General features: G+C 41.7%; 1 protein-coding gene across 4 annotated transcripts in view; it reads left to right on the top strand.

Moving 5' to 3' along the window:
- Window positions 1–3382, top strand: part of Dmxl2 (Dmx like 2) — a 135911-nt gene extending 132529 nt beyond the window's left edge. For all 4 annotated transcript variants that reach the window (XM_021205952.2, XM_029542783.1, XM_021205951.2 and 1 more), the window contains 2 exons: window positions 737–954; window positions 2028–3382. In XM_021205952.2, coding sequence (XP_021061611.1) covers window positions 737–954; window positions 2028–2237 — 428 coding nt within the window. In that variant the 3' untranslated portion in view covers window positions 2238–3382. The remainder of the gene's footprint in view (window positions 1–736; window positions 955–2027) is intronic.
- The last annotated feature ends 15248 nt before the right edge of the window (window positions 3383–18630 follow it).

Below are 18630 nucleotides of genomic sequence, written 5' to 3'. Positions count from 1 at the left end.
AGCATGTGTGCAGTATGTATTAATGAGGGTCAGTGTGCTGTTCCATATATGATGCTTTCCATAGTTTGTGTGAGGCACACAACTCAGGACATTTTAAACACCCTTTTTCTATTCATGTTTCATATTGATATAACGAGTAGAAACTGGTTTTTAGTATGACTTAGCACTTTAAGTGCAGGGTTTCAGAAATTCTGTGACTTCAAAGATGGATGTTGTTTAGAGTTTTTTATTTGTCCTTTTGTTGCTGCAAGAGAATACCTGACAGACACAGGAAGGAGGGTTTAGTGTGGCTAAGGGTTTCAGGGGCTTCTTTCCCTCTGCGTGTTCTGTGCTGGGATGAAATGAAGCCTCACAGCCGAGCGCACGTGATGAAGCAGACCACCTCCCTTCAAGGGAGCCAGGAAGTAGCGCAACAGGAAAGGCAGTAGGAAAATACACTCCCAAGGAGCGTAAGGGCCTTAGTGCTCTGTTCCCCGGGCCAGGCCCGCCTTCTAAGGACTCCCAGTAATGCCATCAAAGTATGACTCTTTCAGGAGAACTGAAGCCAGAGCCCCTCGTGGCTGTCATCTCTTGGTGACTGAATCCAGTAGCTGGGGACAAAGCCTCAACACATCCACTTTCTCACAAGTCACTGCAGGGAAGGAAAGAGTGAGCAGTGAGCACCAGAACGTTGAGCATCAGGACCACCAGCTGCACACTTTGGGAAAGTCTCCTGGTGTGTTTTGTTTTCCTTCAGGTTTTACTTGTCATGACCATGGTGCCACAGTACTCCAATATGCCCCCAAGCAACAACTCCTGATCGCTGGGGGTAGGAAAGGCTACATCTGCATTTTTGACATCAGACAGAGACAGCTAATGCACACCTTCCAGGCACACGACTCAGCTATTAAGGCTTTGGCTCTGGATTCCTGTGAGGAATACTTCACTACAGGCTCAGCAGAAGGCAATATAAAAGTAAGTAAGCACAGGAGGTGAGAATACACTAAACGTTATTCCTGCTGTCTCGACTGCTTGTTAGAAACAAAACAACAATAACAAAAAAACAACCGTTGCACTCTGAAATGGAGGCATTGAATAAAACCTTCTGGAGTATTAGATGTCCTTGACATGCCACCCCACTGTACTCTTAACTTCTCCGTGGCTCTTTCTAAACCATTCTGCTTTGGAAATCCAGCTAATCCAATTCACTGGATTTCGGCTACTGTTACCATGAGCCTAGAAGGGGCTGGATGCACCTCAGTGGTAGAATACTTGCTTAACATGTGCAAGGTTTGGCTTCTTGGTTCTGTGATGATGGTCCTATTATCACAGAATACTAAGACGAAGGGGTTTTATTTTGAGTAAAGTGAGGTTTGGTTTGGTTTGGTTTGGTGATGACGATTTGACCTCAGGACATCACGGTGCTAGGCAAGCACGAGCTAACAAGATATGCCACTAGCCCACTGTGGGTTTAATTAACACGTGGGTGGATTTAGCAAAATTAGTTCAGTACCTTGGAATTTTCTTCTTTTTTACCTACCTCTGTCCTCAGTACTCATAGACGAAGGGATGTTTCCAGGTGGGTGAAGTAATACCATATTTCTTTTGTTTTGTCTTGGAGCCTAGTTTCAGGTGGAAACATATTTTATTGAATTTAATACTTGGCTGAGTCATAGAGAGGGGTGTGTGTATGTGTGTGAGAGAGAGGGAGACAGACAGACAGTCACAGGGGAGTGGGAAGGGGGGGAGAGAGAGAGAGAGGGAGAGACAGACAGACAGACAGACATGGGGGAGTGGGAAGGGGGAGAGAGAGAGGGAGGGAGAGAGAGAATATGATGAGAGAAACTTGGAGAAGCAGTAAATCTAAGATAGGATATGAATTATGTGAGTGGCACTGTCACCTCCTGTTAGGTAGACAGCTAGGAAAGCAGCAGTCAGCAGGAAGTTGGGCTTTGATCTAATTAGTTGCACCAAGGAACAGAAGTGAGAGCTATTCTTTTACTTTCGGTCTCTCCTTTTAATGATTCATCATATTTTTTTTTAACTAGGTATGGAGATTGACAGGTCATGGCCTGATTCATTCGTTTAAGAGTGAACACGCTAAGCAGTCCATATTTCGGAACATTGGAGCTGGGGTCATGCAGATTGACATCAGCCAGGACAATCGGTTGTTCTCTTGTGGTGCAGATGGCACGCTGAAAACCAGGGTTCTGCCCAGTGCTTTTAACATCCCTAATAGAATTCTTGACATTCTGTAGTCTGAGAGCTTGGGGTTTATTTTAATTACCTCTCAGTTAACAGGTATAATGTAGGAATTAGGCAGTTCTGCTTTCCATGACAGTCAACACCTTGAAATCAACAGAGAGAGTCTCTGTGGAATTTGACTCTGAGGCAAGCTGGGTTCTACTCTGAGTGTTGCCTACCCAGGTTGGTAGAATGCATGTACCTTGTCATTATACTGACGTATTAAAAAATACAAACATAAAAACCCTACCTTGTATCGTTTGAAGGGAAGCTATTCTTCACATCATGTAATAAACCTGATTCAGAAACACTTGAGGTTAGCTAACAGTTACAGTAATGAGCAGGGCCTTTATACCAAATGGAGGAAGAAAACATTGCTGATTCACGTTTTCCTTCCTGTTCTCATCATGGATGGAGCATGCTGCTGTCTCGTGTTGAATGAAGGCTAGCCCCGGGGTGTGACGCGCTAAACCACCAGAAACACTTCCTAACTGTGGAGCAGGCCTGGCCACTCTCTTTCTTCCCTGCTGAGTATGTTCTCCTGTTAGTGTTTATACTGAGCTAGTACTGTAACTTGCAAATGAGTGCAAATTTAAATGCAATGTTTTCCTCACAATTTGCACATTGACATTTTTTGGACTGCTAGTTTTTCTATTAAAGTATTTGCCTTTATGTCAGGAATGTAATATGTTAGACATGGTGTATTTGTAGTTAAGCAACACATACCTTCTTAGTCTAGTTTAGTACTTTTTCTTTTCATGTATTTAAGGTTAATAAGGCACATTTAAAGCTATGTTGAAACTACACCAATAGAATATTTCATACCAATTAAATGAATGTTAGGCTTTTTGTGGCCAGTTGATGAGATTGGTGATATTATTTATTGCCACAGCCTATTGTATAAACTATGCAGCGTTAAATATTATTTGCTTGTAAAATATTAGCCAGTGTCATATTTTGATGTATTTCCTTCGTTATGACCAAAAATATGTTGCAATATTGAATCCAGTGTCTGTGTGTGTTTAAGTGTTTACCAGCAAATTGTCTCATCATGTAATGAGAATGTTTAATGCCCGTGTGGTAAATAGTAAACATGACGGTATAAAGCGCCTTTCTCTGGAGGCAATGTGTACTCATGCTGTGAAATACATATGTAAAAGAAATGTTATTTGTTAGAGTTTTATTTTAGTTTGGCCTATTTAAGTAGACTGGTCTGGCATTATTTGACACTGTTTTTAAGAGTTAATTTTAATAAAATGATTAACTATTAGAGAAATTTTAAGCCCTTGAACTGTTTATTCATTCACACATACCTGTGGAATGTCATGCATACAAGAAGCAATTCTAGTGAGGTGGAGACTGAGGGTTGAGAGGGTGCTTACGTCACGGAACCTTGTGTGGACAGAATAGTTCATTGAAGGAAGTGTACTTGGTGGTATTGCTGGTGAAGGAGCTGTGCTAGGAACCGTGCTTCTGTAGAGTTGGAAGGGAGAAAATGTTCAACACGGGAACGTTGACAAAAATGCGGGGGTAAACATTTACCTATCACATGGACCACTATCTAGATGCTGCAGCCTGTGGATGCTGCATTGTTTTTGTGTGTACATGCTAAGATAGTAGAAGTGTTCAACGAGAATCTAAAAGGTAATAGATTTGCCTTTAAAAATTGAGTGTCAGAGGTTTGATTTGAAATTATACTCTATAATCTGCCATTTGTCACATACATTTAAAACTTACCAAACTAGACATAATAACAGTTTAACGTTTATGAATGTTGTTTTCTCTCTTTGGTTAGGTGATGAAAAGGGGACCTTACAACAAACACTAGATAACCCATTGGATCTTTGTTCTAGATTTTTTTTTTCTATCACTGTGATAAACACAAAAGCAACTTAGGAAGGGAACGGTTTATTTTAGCTTATTGCCTGTCATTGTGCGATGCCAGGGCAGGAACTCCAGGCAGGAGCTTGAGCAGAAATCATAGTTACTTTAGCTTATGTCCAGCTACCTGCCTGGGGATAGCACTGACAAAGGACTTGATATTAGCAATCAAGAAATGCCCCTATACCAGTCTGATGGAAGCATTTCCTTAGTTGAGGTTCCTCTTCCCAGGTATGTTACAGTGTCAGCTAAGATCAGCTATCACAAGCTTTCAGAACATACGGAAGGTCTGCAAACCACTTTTGCTGGGCAAGCCTCTCATTCCCATTGTCTTGCTTTTCCCTAACCCAAAAGCCTGGTTCAGACCCATGGGAGCGTTCCTCTTTGTGAGCTGTCTCTTCTTCCCTCTCCGATCCCTCTTTCATATGGCCATCTTTCCCTGCCCGTGACCATCTCCACACTCCCAGGACTAGCCCCTTCAACTGCCTTAAGTCTGCTTTGCTTGTGAGCCACACTTGGCTGGTGAGTATTCCTTTTCTCTTGTGTCCTCCTCTCTGCACACTCTCAGGCCTACCTCCAGACCCAGGGTCTGGGAGCCATATTTGTCAGCCTTTGTCCAATTAAACAGCTCATCCATCAGCTTTACCTGGCCCACCTCTGGTCACACATCTCTTTAATTGGCCCAGTCTAAGGAAGTCTATATTATTACATCAGACATACAGAGAAAGACGTCCACATGCCCAGGCCAAATCACAAAAAACATGAATGGCCAAGACAGCACATTTCCAATCAAACCTACTAGTCCTATAGAAGTGTTCTTTACTACCTAGATGAATTTCAGGACACAGACTTTAAAGAACAGTCATAAACTCTATCAAGACTTTAAGAAATTGAAAGAAGGAGAACTGAACACTTTACTGAATCTCCAAGAGGACAATAAACATCTGAGTGATGGCTAAGAAAATACAAATACATGGCTGAATGAAATGAATATAATTCAAAATTTGAAAGTTGGACTTAATAGTGTCCAAAGTTGCCCATGTGATACAACTCCAACAAGGCCACACCTAACTCTAAACAGTGACACCACCTGGGGACCAGGTATTCAAACATATTAACCCATGGGGGCCATTATCATTCAAACCACCACAGGACCTGGATCAAATAAAAAGAATATGAAGAAAATATTTTAAGCATGAGAAAGTATATGTAAGAAATGTGGGACACCACCAAAAAAACAAATCTTTAGGTTACAGATGTAAATCTCAGGTCAATACCATTGATCGGATCTTGAGCAGAGTATAGAAGAAAAACCCAAACTAAAGAAAGACATGCCCATACAGAGACAGAAAGACACGCCCATACAGAGACAGAAAGCACACAGATGCTCAACCAGACAAGATCAGAAATACTAAATATTCAAAATGAAGAAAAGATAGTGAAAGCTGGAAAAGAAAACATAAGTCACATTTAAAGAAAAACTCCCCAGAGAATGAGACCTAAATTGCTCAGTGGAGACTGCAAGCTGGAAGAGCTCGTATTGGAAGGTGTGTGGACTGTGGTCATTTTGTGATCTCCCTGGTGTGTGTGCTTGTGGCTCATATTTCCCTGAATCACTTGTTTTCTTTGTAGAGTTGCTTTGGCTGTGCTCATTCCTCTTTTAAACTCTAAGTCTTACTTCCATCACTCTGTTCAGCAGTTTTATTATTGGGCAAAAACAAAAACACAAAACCAAAAAAACCAAAAACCTCTATACAGCAAAACATATCTCTCTGTATATGTGTGTGTGTACATATATATAGATAGATAGATACATGTATATACACATATATACATACGTACATTTTTCTCAGCAGTACATTGAAGCTTCTCTAAAATAGATCATATGGCAGGACACAAACCTTAATAAGCACAGCAAAACTGGAAATTCTATGTATCCTAGCCAACTAGTATGTAATAAAATTTAAAATCAACAGCAAACACAACTCTAATAAGGATATTAAATAACTCATTACTGTGTGATGAATGGGCCAAAGGAAAAAAAAAATCAAGAAAGAGATAAAAATGTCCATGGAGCCAAATGAAAATAAAAACACAATGCAATAAAACCTCTGGCCACTTTTTTAATAGGGAAGTTTATAGCTCTAACTACCTATATTAAATCAGAAAGTAGTAATAAATGATCTAATGGTTAAACTCAAGAACTTGGGGGAAAAAAGAACAAACCAAGCCCAAACCCAGATGGCAAGAAATACCAACCAAACACAAATTAATAAAATAGAAGCAAAACAATTCAAAGAATCAGTAAGTCTAAGAAGGTGTTCTTTGAAAAGATAAACAAGATCAAGAGAGGAAACTAACCAAAAAAAAAAAAAAAAAAAGAATCCAGATTAACAGAATCAGAAGTGAGCAGGGAAACACTGCAGCAGACTCCACAGAAATGTAGATTATTATAAGGAATACTTTAAAAACCTGTACTTCATTAGATTGGAAAACCTGGAAAAAATGAGTAAATTTATTGGTTCATCCAAACTACCAAAGTCAAACAGATAAACAACCTAAACAGAACTCTAAGAGGGGGAACAAAACAGTAATAAAAAGCCTTTTGTCTAAAAAATGCTCAGGCCCAAATGGACACACAGAATTCAATCAGACTTTCAAGGAACTACAACCATGACTTCTTAAATTATTCAAAAATATAAATAGAAGGGTTGCTTCCAAATTTCTTGCCATTTTTATGTTGTGGAAATACAAGCTGAATGCAGGTACATATCTAGATCACCATGATCAAGTTGACTTTGTCCCTGAGGTGCAAGGTTGGCTCAACGTGTATCTATCTGTCTCTATCTATCTATCTATCTATCTATCTATCTATCTATCTATCTATCTATCTATCTATCTAAATATCTATCTATCTAAATATCTATCTAAATATCTATCTATCTAATCTATCTATCTAAATATCTTTCTTATCTATCTATCTATCTATCTATCTATCTATCTATCTATCTATCTATCTATCTATCTAAATTATCTATCTAAATATCCATCTATCTATCTAAATATCTATCTATCTATCTAAATATCTATCTATCTATCTAACTATCTATCTATCTAATCACAAAGATTCACACCAGAAAATTAGAAACAAGTCAATAGTTTCAGCAAGGTGACAAGAGACAAAATCAATTTACACATATTAGTAGTCTTTATATACCAACAAACACACTGAGAAAGAGATTATGGACATATTCTCATTTACAGTAGCATCAAAGACAGTGAAATACCTCGAAATGAAAGTACCAACAAGACGAAAGACCTCTACAATGAAAACTTTAAAATCTCTAAAGAAAAAGATTGAGAAACTAGAAAGATGTCTAGAGTATAAATAATTTTGTGAAAATGACCATTCTACCAAAAGCAATTCAATTGCTACTAGATTTAATACACTCTCAAAACAAAAGGCCTACAGCAGTCTTCACAGAAATCGAAAAAAAATCCTAAAATTTATATGGAACCAGAAAAGACCACACACAGGCAAAGTAATCTTGAACAAAATGAGTAGTACTGGTGGGATTGCTATTCCAGACTTTGAGATACATTAATAAAGCTATAATAACAAAAACCAGTATAACACTGGCACATAACAAACATGTGGATCAATGGAATGCAATAGAAGGCCCAAACATGAGTACTTAATCTACAGCCATCTGATATTTGACAGAAACAGAAAACATGTGCAGGAGAAGAGACAGTATCTTTAACAAATTACGCTAGGAAAACTGGATGTCCAGATGTAAAAGAATGAAATTAAATTTCTATTATTCTGCAGAAAAATTATCTCCAAGTGATCACAGACCTCTATTTGAAATCCAGAATACTAAAACTTGTAGAAGAAATGACCTAGGCCTCCCCACACCTATATAGCAGATGTGCAGATTGGTCTTCATGTAAGACCAGAACAACTGAAGCAGAGGCTATCCTAAAAGCTGTTGTCTACTTGTGGGGTATGCTCTCCTAATTGGGCTGCCTTCTCTGCCTTCAGTGAGAGAGGATGCTCCTAGCCCTGCAGAGACATAATGTGCCTGAGTAGGAGGATTACCTAAGGGGGGCTCCATCCTCTCAGAGGAGAAGGGAATGGGGGAGACATTGTTGGAGGGGGTAACCAGGAATGGGGGCAGCAATTGGGATGTAAAGTGAATAAATAATATACGACAATGACGACGATGACTACTACTACAGCTACCTTTCCTAGGTGTAGGAAAGGGCTTAATAAGATTTCATTTCCGAGGAATTAAGGCTAATAATTGACAAGTGGGACCTCATAAAACTAAACCATTGCTACACAACTAAGAAGGCAAATCAAGTGAAGAAACCTACAGAGTGGGAGAGAATATTTGTCAGCTATCTATCTGAAAGGATTAATATCTAGAATATACAAAGAATTCAAAAGATAGGATCAAGGGAACAAATGCCCCAATTTAAAAAGGGATCTAAACAGAAAGTTCCAACAGAAGAAAGAAAATTGGCTAAGAAATACCTTGAAAAATGCTCATCTGTTTTAGCATTTAAAACAACTGAGATTTCATCCCACCTCAGTCAGAATGGCCAAGATCAACAAAACAACTTACAATTTCTGGCAATGTTGTAGGGGAAGAAGCAGCTTCATTCAGTGTTAGCGGGAATAAAAATTGGTACAGTCACACTGGGGATCAGTATGCAGAATCCTCAAAAAATTACAAATGAATCTACCCTTTCCTTTTAACCCAGCAATACCACTTATTGTCATATGTCCAAACTACCTGACACCTTATTCCACAGGTCACCTGCTTAGGGATGTTCACTGCCAATGTATTCACAACAGCTAGAAACTAGAACCAGGCTAAATGTCCCCCAACAAATAAATATGAAAACATTCACTCAGCTGTAAAGAAAAATAAAATCAGGAGTGGATGGACCTAGAAAATATATTTATGGGGTAACCCAGACTCAGAAAAACATCACGTTTTCTCTCATCGATAAATCCTAGTTCCATACTTTCAGATGTGAGTATACAATATGGAGTAACCATGGAAACCAGGTAAGTATCTATGTTGGGTGGGGAGGAAGAGGATACTGGTGAAATGGACAGAAAAATGGGCAGAGGTCTCCAGCTGAGGATATGAGGAAAGGGGTCAATATGAAAGGAGGGAGAGGAGGGACAAATATAAAGCCTCAAGGAATATTTAACTAAAAATACATACTATATTGTGTGTACACAATATATAGAAGCACATATTGTGTATGTGTGTATACATATATACATTTATGTACACACATACACACAGGGAGAATGAGACAGATTAAAAGGAGTCCTGCCACTCTACAGCGCTTCCCCCAAGACCTAACTCCAGTGTCAGGCATGAGAAACTTTTTGAATGGCTTGTCATAGTTCAAGTGACTCCTGAAATGATAAAGACTACTGCTGTTGCCCTTAGCTGCCTCAGAGGTTGAAGGTAAGTCCCTGTGATTAAGACACCACACACTTAGGACACAGGAGTTGGATGTTTGAGCTGCACTTAACCTGGATGGCTCCTGCCCAAGGACTTGCTTCCATGGTACTAGAAAAGACTGCAAGCTGGGAAGGAAAGGAAGCAGGGAGGTGCTTTCCAGCTGTGACACTTAGGAGCCACAGCTGTGACCAAGATGGGATAAGTGGCATTCACAGTGTGGTGACCAGTAGCTGTCTAATGGGACTTAAAAAAAAAAAAAGTCCACTCCTAAAGAGGAAAATTATGTCTGGTGCTGGAAACCTAGCCAACTTTCTGGGCCTGGTGAAGTCATGTATCTTAGAATTTACTACTGCCACTTTGCTGGATCAGAATAACTCTGTACTGCATTTTAATTACCCTTACACCCACAGGTAAGTGTAGCTATCACACCTCATCAAAGAAGACTCTCTTTATAACATATTGTCTTAGGGTTTTACTGCTGTGAGCAGACACCGTGACCAAGGCAACTCTTATAAAGGACAACATTTAATTGGGATTGGTTTACAGGTTCAGAGGTTCAGTCCATTATCATCAAGGTGGGAGCATGGCAGCATCCAGGCAGGCATGGTGCAGGAGGAGCTGAGAGTTCTTCATCTTCATCTGAAGGCTGCTAGCAGAATACTGGCTTCTGGGCAGCTAGGAATAGGGTCTTAAGGCCCACTCCCACAGTGACACACCTACTCCAACAAGGCCACACCTCCAGATAATTCCACTCCACTCCCTGGGCCAAGCATATACAAACCATCACACAAAACTCCAACTGGACACAATGCAGAGGTCACGAGACATTGGTGATACTCATACCTAGAGAATACATTTCCATAGCACATTCTGCATCTGTGGTTCAGTGTAACTGGACTTCTGGCTACTTTATTGGGTTCTTTTTCTCACCACACTACTCCAACCTTCCAACCACCCAACACCAGGTAGGAGAGAGAGGAGGTTAGAGGGGGAAGCAGGTATCGATCTTATTAAACTACTTCCTAAGGGTAAGTTTGATCATCATCATGGTATATATACACACATATATGTGTAATGATAATAGAAAGAGGCTACCAATTTAAGAGAGGAGGAGATGGAGTTAGAGAGACCGGAGGTGGGAATAGGAAAAGGGGAAGTGATATAACCATTTTAATTAAAATGTGTTTTAAAAGTATAGAAACACGGGGGGTGTATTAGGGTTTCTATTGCTGCAATGAAACACCATGATTTAGAAGCAAGCTGGGGAGGAAAGGGTTTATTCAACTTACACTTCCACATTGTTGTTCATCACCAAAGAAGTCAGGACTGAAACTCACACAGGGTAGGAACCTAGAGGCAGGAGCTGATGCAGCAGCCATGGAGGGGTTCTGCTTACTGGCTTGCTTTCCCTGGTTTGCTCAGCCTGCTCTCTTCTAGAACCCAGGACTACCAGCCCAGGGATGGCACCACCCACCATGGGCTGGGGCCTCCCCCCTTGATCAGTAATTGAGAAAATGCCTTACAGCTGGATCTCATGGAAACATTTGCTTCAGGGAGACTCCTTTCTCTGTGATAGCTCCAGCTGTGTCAAGTTGACACTCAAAATCACCCACTACAACTGAACCTTGTCAACTTGACACACTAACACATCACTATTAAGCCTCAACTCTTTATTTATCCCTAAGATCTAAATCACTTTAAAAGTCCTATAGTCTTTGCCAATTCAAACATGCTAAAATTTCAATCCCTTTAAAATATCAAATCTCTCTTGAAACTCAAAGCCTCGTAGCCGGGGACTCCACTAAAATACTTTCTTACTTCAAGAGGGAAATAATAGGGCACAGTCACAAATAAAAGCAAAATCAAGCTCTAACCATCCAATGTCGGATTCACTCACAATCTTCTGAGCTCCTCCAAGGGCTTGGGTCACTTCTCCAGCTCTGCCCTTTGTAGCACACACCTTGTCTTCTAGGCTCCAGCTTCCTGTACCCCACTGCTACTGTTCTTGGTGGTCATCCCATGGTACTGTATCTTCAAACTACTGGTGTCATCTGCTGCAACTGGACTGCACTTTCACAAATAGCCTCTCATAGGTTCTTTTCACAGTGCCAAGCCTCAGCTTCTCTGCATGACTCCTTCAGTCCTGGGCCTTCAAGTGCCACTGAGCTGCACCTTCACCAATGGCCTCTTCTGGCCTCTCACAGTGCCAAGTATCAGCTGCTACCCCTAAATGTTTTCAAAACCAGTACCACCTGGGTTACGCATACACATTACCAAGTCTGGCTGCCAACATGAGGTACAACTGTGGCTGCCTCTGGAGCACAGCTTCTCTGTGCTCTCAGGAACCCTTCCCAGATTTCACCTCAGTGATGCTGCGCTCTCTCTCTCTCTCTCTCTCTCTCTCTCTCTCTCTCTCTTTTTGTGTGTGTGTGTGTGTGTTTTTTTTTCGAGACAGGGTTTCTCTGTGTAGCCTTGGCTGTCCTGGAGCTCACTTTGTAGACCAGGCTGGCCTCAAACTCAGAAATCCGCCTGCCTCTGCCTCCCGAGTGCTGGGATTAAAGGCCTGCGCCACCACGCCCAGCGCTGGTCTCTTCTTACTCACTGCTAATTTCTTAGCTCCAGCTAACCAGCATCGGTTGTCCCAGTAACACAAAGGTTTCTTTTCAGTAGTTCTAGTATCGTGTTAATCAGCCAATTCTTCAGCCCCAGCTAACTAAAGCCAAACCCACAGAACCTTCACAATCAAAGTAGCAATGGCCTTGATAAAAGTCTTTAATCTTCCCTCTGAAATTTCACAAGCCAGGCTTCCACCTTCTCAACATTATCTTCTAAGCTCCTACAGAACATTCCACAGAGCTCTTAACATCTAATGAATGGCTCCTCTAGTTCAAAGTTCCAAAGTCCTTCCACAATTCTCCCCCCAAACATGGTCAGGTTGCCACAGGAATGCCCCACTATGTTGGTACCAATACAGTATTAGTCAGGGTTTCTATTGTTGCAATGAAACACCATGACCAAGAAATAAGTTGGAGAGGAAAGGGTTTATTCAGCTTACACTTCCACACTGCTAATCATCACGGAAGTCAGGACTGGAACTCACACAGGGTAAGAACGTGGAGGTAGGAGTTGATGCAGAGGCTGTGGAGGAGTGCTGCTTACTGACTTGCTTCCTCTGGTTTGCTCAGCCACACCTTCTTCTAGAACCCAGGACTACCAGGCCAAGGATGGCACCACCCACAATGGGCTGGGCCCTCCCTCCTTGATCACTAATTGAGAAAATGCCTTATAGCTGGATCTACTGGAGGCATTTCTTCAAAATGAGGCTCCTTTCTCTGTGATAACTCCAGTTTGTATCAAGTTGACACACAAAACCAGCCAGTACAAGGGAGGTTGGGGGAGAGAATATGCTGAAGGCTTAGGTTTCCAACCCCTGTCTCTCTCTCTCTCTCTCGTTCTCCTGTCCTCCCTCCCTCCTGCCCCCTCTCCCTCCCTCCCTTTCTGTCTCCATACACACACATACACACACACACACACACACGCACACACACATGCACACACTCACTATATATATAAGGCTCTGGATTTTATCCAGCATCACATAAAACTGGATGTGATGATTAATGTTTGTAAACCCAGCACTTGGGAGGTGGAGGCAAGAGGATCAGAAAGTTCAAGGTCTTCTCTGATGTATATATAGTTCAGGATCAGTCTGAGTCACATGAGATCCTTTCTCAGAAAATAAAACAATATTAAAAATACTTGCAAATTGAACTCAGTAACATATTAAAACAGACGTTTGTTGGAAGTCCGACTTTGGCTTTAGATAACTTAGAGGTTCAGGTGCCAGGGCTAGTTTTTGTTTTACCCTTTTAGGGGATTCTTGGTGTCTGGAGATGTGCAGAGCCTGCTGGCTTGTCTACTTAGCTTTCTGTTGTCTGTTAATCATGCTCAGCCTTTAAAAAAAAGGTTTAGAGGGCCAGTTAATTCCAACAGCACCCACATAATTTCATTGTACTCAGTTCCTACTTCCCTCCTAATTCTGCAACTGCTGTTTAACACCAGACAATCCATCATGTTCCACTGGATGTCATTCCAAGTATCAGCAACTTGAGCCTTGACAATGGGGCCACCTCATTGTTCCAGTGGCAGTCTCCGACTCTCCACCAAGAACGGTGGCTTCTTCCTTCTGGGACGACACTCAAAACTGTTTGCCAGCTTTAGCAGATGTAAATACAGGGTTCACAGTTAAGCTTGACTTTTAAATCAACAGTTTAATTTAATTTTTTAGGGTATCTCTATATAGTTCTGATTGTCTTGGAACTTGCTATGTAGAACAGTCTATCCTGGAACTCAGAGATCCACCTGCCTCTGCCTCCTCAGTGCTGGGAATAAAGGGTGTGTGCCAACACATCTGGCTTAAATCAACAGAGTTTAGAACAAGTACATCTATAGTGAAAATTTGAAGCAGGCTTTTACTAATTTGGATTTTTTTTGATCTGCAATTAAAATTTTACTTTGATATTTTGTATTTTATGTCAACTCTCCATCAGTCTCAGATCCCTGAGAGGGCATCTGAAGTGGAGGTCAGCCCTCCAGAATTAATCAGGGTGCACCTGTGGGAACAGCAGAGAGGAGGAGACCAAGATGTCAGTGACACAGGCTCAGTGACATAATCCAAACACTGAACCTTGGCACTGGATGTCTTTTAGAGCTGTACCAATGAGGGCTGATGTGCCTGGTCCATTGCATTCATGCAACTGTCAGTCACTGGGAGGTGGAGGAGAGGAATGTCTTTGTTTCTGTGCCGCTTAGGCAGTACCTGAAGGAGCTAATATGCATTGACAGCAACTCTAACACTTGATACTAAAGGTCTTTAATGACATATAGTCCAAGTAGTAGTTTCTGTCCACTGCATGTGAAATTCTTTTTCTGTTTTTAAAGGTTTATTTATTTACATATATGAGTACACAATTGCTCTCTTCACACACATCAGAAGAGAGCAAAGGATCTCATTGCAGAGGGTTGTGAGCCACCAGGTGGGTGCTGGAATTTAAACTCAGGACCTTTGGAAGAGCAGCCAGTGCTCTTAACTGCTGAGCCATCTCTCCAGCCCGCATGTGTAATTCTTTAAAATGCAATGCTAAGTTCTAGTTTGCTATTATACACTATTTAGGATAAGCAAGAAATGCAAGTTAATATCAAACAATCAAATTCATGGTCATGCTAGATATTAGTCTATGTCTATTGCAAAAAATGTTTTCAAAGTTAAACAGATAATAAATAGCTAAAAACATACAATCCAGATATACTATAAATAGATAGTCTTCAAAAACCTCAGAGATCTACAGAACGTGGCACTTAAAAATGTTTTATTATTAAAAGATCTTTTGTTGACAAGGAGACAGGATTGCTCATGATAGCACCCTCATTCCATTTCAGTGGAGAAGATGAGCACCAGTAACCTCCAGATGGAGTTTTCATCGTATATGGCAAGCTGCCCCTGGGGAAAATGCCCTCGCATCAGTTGCAGACAGAATACTGTCCGAAATGGACAAACCCGACACAGGAAAGTTGACTGCTACGCTTTGCAATGGCAAGGTAGGCAGGCCCTTTATATTTCCTGCTTCACAAAACAAGTGTCCTATCCTGTACCAAAAGGCTGAGGACGGATTCTCCAGGGTTATAGAGACAATTTATGGGCGACTGTCCAGGCAGCCAGAAACCTCGTCATTTCTATAATTTTGGAAGCAGCTTGCTGTGCACTTCCTGCATACTCAGGTAATATTTATTCCTTCTCAGGTCTCTAATGGGGTTGAAAACTATATAGTCTCACAATTAAGTTTAAATTGTTAGAATTTAGAAAAATATTTTAAGGTCTAAGAAGATATTTATAGTTTTATGAATACAAGTTATGATAAAAATTGATTTAAGCACAAAAGTCTAACTCACCAAGATAGGATAGATAATAGAATACTTTCTCAAAAGTTGCCAAATACAAATGGACTAGACATTGTAAATATAGTTCCTACCTGCTGGTTTTCATAATTGTTAACGTTGTATATAATTTTATTGATGTAAGAGAAAGAGCCTTTTATTGGATTTAATTATGGTCTTAGTCAGGGTTTCTATTCCTGCACAAACATCATGACCAAGCAGCAAGTTGGGGAGGAAAGGGTTTATTCAGCTTACACTTCCACATTGCTGTTCATCACCAAAGGAAGTCAGGACTAGAACTTAAGCAGGTCAGGAAGCAGGAGCTGATGCAGAGGCCATGGAGGGATGTTACTTACTGGCTTGCTTGCTCTGCCATGCTCAGTTTGCCTTCTTATAGAACCCAAGACTACCAGCCCAGGGATGGTACCACCTACAAGGGGCCTCTCCCCCTTGATCACTAATTGAGAAAATGCCCCACAGCTGGATCTTATGGAGACATTTCCTCAACTGAAGTTCCTTTCTCTGTGATCACTCCAGCTGGTATCAAGTTGACACACAAAACCAGCTAGTACAATTATTTTAACAGCATTGTAGAAAAGTTGAGAATTTAATAGGAGAATAGGAATGTAAGAAACTTTTTCATGAAGCTCTGATTGCCTGAAATAATGTACAAAGATGGCCTGGAGGAGAGTTTGACTGATAGGTGATAACCACCAAGTGGCGGCTACTTGGATAGGGTGAAGAAGGGTATCCCATTGGTGGAGGTAATTTTTAGAGCACTAGGCGGTGCTGGGCTTCTGCTTGTCCTTCTGCTTCAAAAGTGGTTAATGGCATTACAAAGTCATAGTGAAACCTTGGTGGGGAGTACTCTCTGCCTGTGGGCTCTCTATACATGGATTTTTGCAAAGGAATGCCTCTTAGCTGATCATGATATAATTTTAGCACTTAAGAGGCTAGGTGCAGCAGGCAAAAGCCTGCCCACACCAGGGCTGGAGCCACTAAGATGGCCAAGTATGTGATAGAGAGATGGAGCGGTTTTTGCACCGCGAAGAGAGGCAGAACTGGAGACTTTATAGTGGTGAGGAACAGCCTGGTATGAGAGGCCTGTACTGCCACTGAGGCCATGGTCATGGTCTGGCCATGCTGTTTCTGAGAGCCATAGCTGGGTCCATGGCTCCATGGCAGCAACAGTCTGTGTCCACGTCCATGGTCCGTGTTACCATCAAAGGCCATGGAGTGGTCTGGGCTGCTCCTGAGGCCATGTTGATGTGGGAGGGCCAGGTTGAGCTGTCCCTGCCCTTCACCAGCCACCACACAGTGGCACCAGTGGTGACATGGTGAGGGATGGCTGACCCCATTTTCCCCAGCTGCTGCAGGTGAAACTTGGCACCTCCCCTCTCCTGGGCAGAGGGGGAAATCCTGGTTGTGTGGGCACAGGCAAGGTGTCAGACTGACCACCGAGGTACAGATCCAGGACTTTGAATTGGCCCAAATGCACATCTACTCCATCTATGAGCTGCTGGAGCATGTGAACCAAAGCTGGAAAATCTCCATGACATGGAGAAACAACAGCTATCCAAGAGGAGTTTCAGTGAGAGTCACATATTGTTGGTATAGCTAAAGTCAGAGGCCTTGAACCAGACCAATGACTCACTGCAATGAACATTGTAAGTACAGTTGTTTGTGTAACAGACACACCACAGCTTCTGTAGCCAGATACTTTTTAAATTTTTAGTTTCTTTTGGTGGGGAGGTTACAAGGGTGGAGGGTGGATATGGAAGGACTGGGAAATGAGTGGGATCGAGGAGTGTGGTGTGAGGACTGCCGGGAATTTGAAGCCAGCCAGGGCTCTCTGGTGAGTTCTAAGCCAGTCTACAATGCGTTATGTCGTCTCAAAAGCAAGACAACACCCAGAAAGGAATGGCTTTCCCACACATGTTAAAGTTAATTATGTCTGCTTTCTAATGACAAGAACCAGATGTCCTTCGTTAATGACAGAGTAAGGTGGAAGATGTGATGAAGTCGGGTGAACATCTGCTCTAGCACTCCAGCTGCACTTGGAGTTGGTCATCTTCTGATGTTCTACTCTCCTGAATGTTAAAATGGTGATGTTGACTGTGTCATTTAGTAGTCTGCTCTGCTCTTCCAGAGGACCCGAGGTCACAACTGTCTGAGACTCCAGCTCCAGAGCATATAATATCTTCTGGACTCGGCAGGTACCTGCACACACACACACATATGTACACACACACTCACACACACATGCACAGATGCACACACAGGCACCTGCAGACATACATGCATACATGTGTTCACGTGCACACGCACACATGCATGGACACACCCAAACACACACAGGCACCTACACACATGCATACACTCACACATGCACACAGGTGCACACACAAACACCCCACATAGATGCATGTGCACATACAATTTCTTAAAAGCTAAACAATAAACTGAATTGAAATAACTTTACTTGTCGAGCTTGACCATAACAGCTTGCTGGGGGGCGGAGAAAGTGAGGCTGAGAGATGAATTCCACTCTTGTTTTAAGTCTCACCTCTAGCAGCTTCAAGATAGTTAAATTGCATGCCAAGTCAGAATGACCCACTTACAGGTGCAAGAATCTTTTAAAATGTTTTTGGATTTCTCTGTTTGGTATTATTTCAGTTATGAAAGGCATGCAGTGCATACTGAGCTGTAGGGGATTGGTGCTTTCAGGAAGCTCCGCAGGCATGGGGTCCTTAACTGCTCTTAGTGTAAAGTCACTGAGTAATTAAGGGACCATTTTTTAGTGGATTGATGATGTTCCCTGCCTAATCAAAACAACCAGCACACAGAAATTAGTGACATTGTGTCTATGCCTTAGGAACAGAACAAGTATAATTTCTTAAGTATTATGTGGTTTTTAGAGCATTCCACATAGAATAATCAAGGAAAGTAAGTGGCCTAGTCCGGGTTTCTATTGCTGCAGTGAAACACTGTGACCAAAAAAGCAAGCTGGGGAGGAAAGGGTTTATTTGGCATCCATTTCCTCTTCACTGTTCACCATGGGAGGAAGGCGGGAACCTGGAGGCAGGAGCTGGTGCAGAGG

Source organism: Mus pahari, chromosome 10 (assembly GCF_900095145.1).
Source record: "Mus pahari chromosome 10, PAHARI_EIJ_v1.1, whole genome shotgun sequence".
Taxonomy (NCBI): Eukaryota; Metazoa; Chordata; class Mammalia; order Rodentia; family Muridae; genus Mus; species Mus pahari.
Note: the sequence above shows the minus strand (reverse complement) of the source record. Positions and strands in the feature narration are given on the sequence as shown.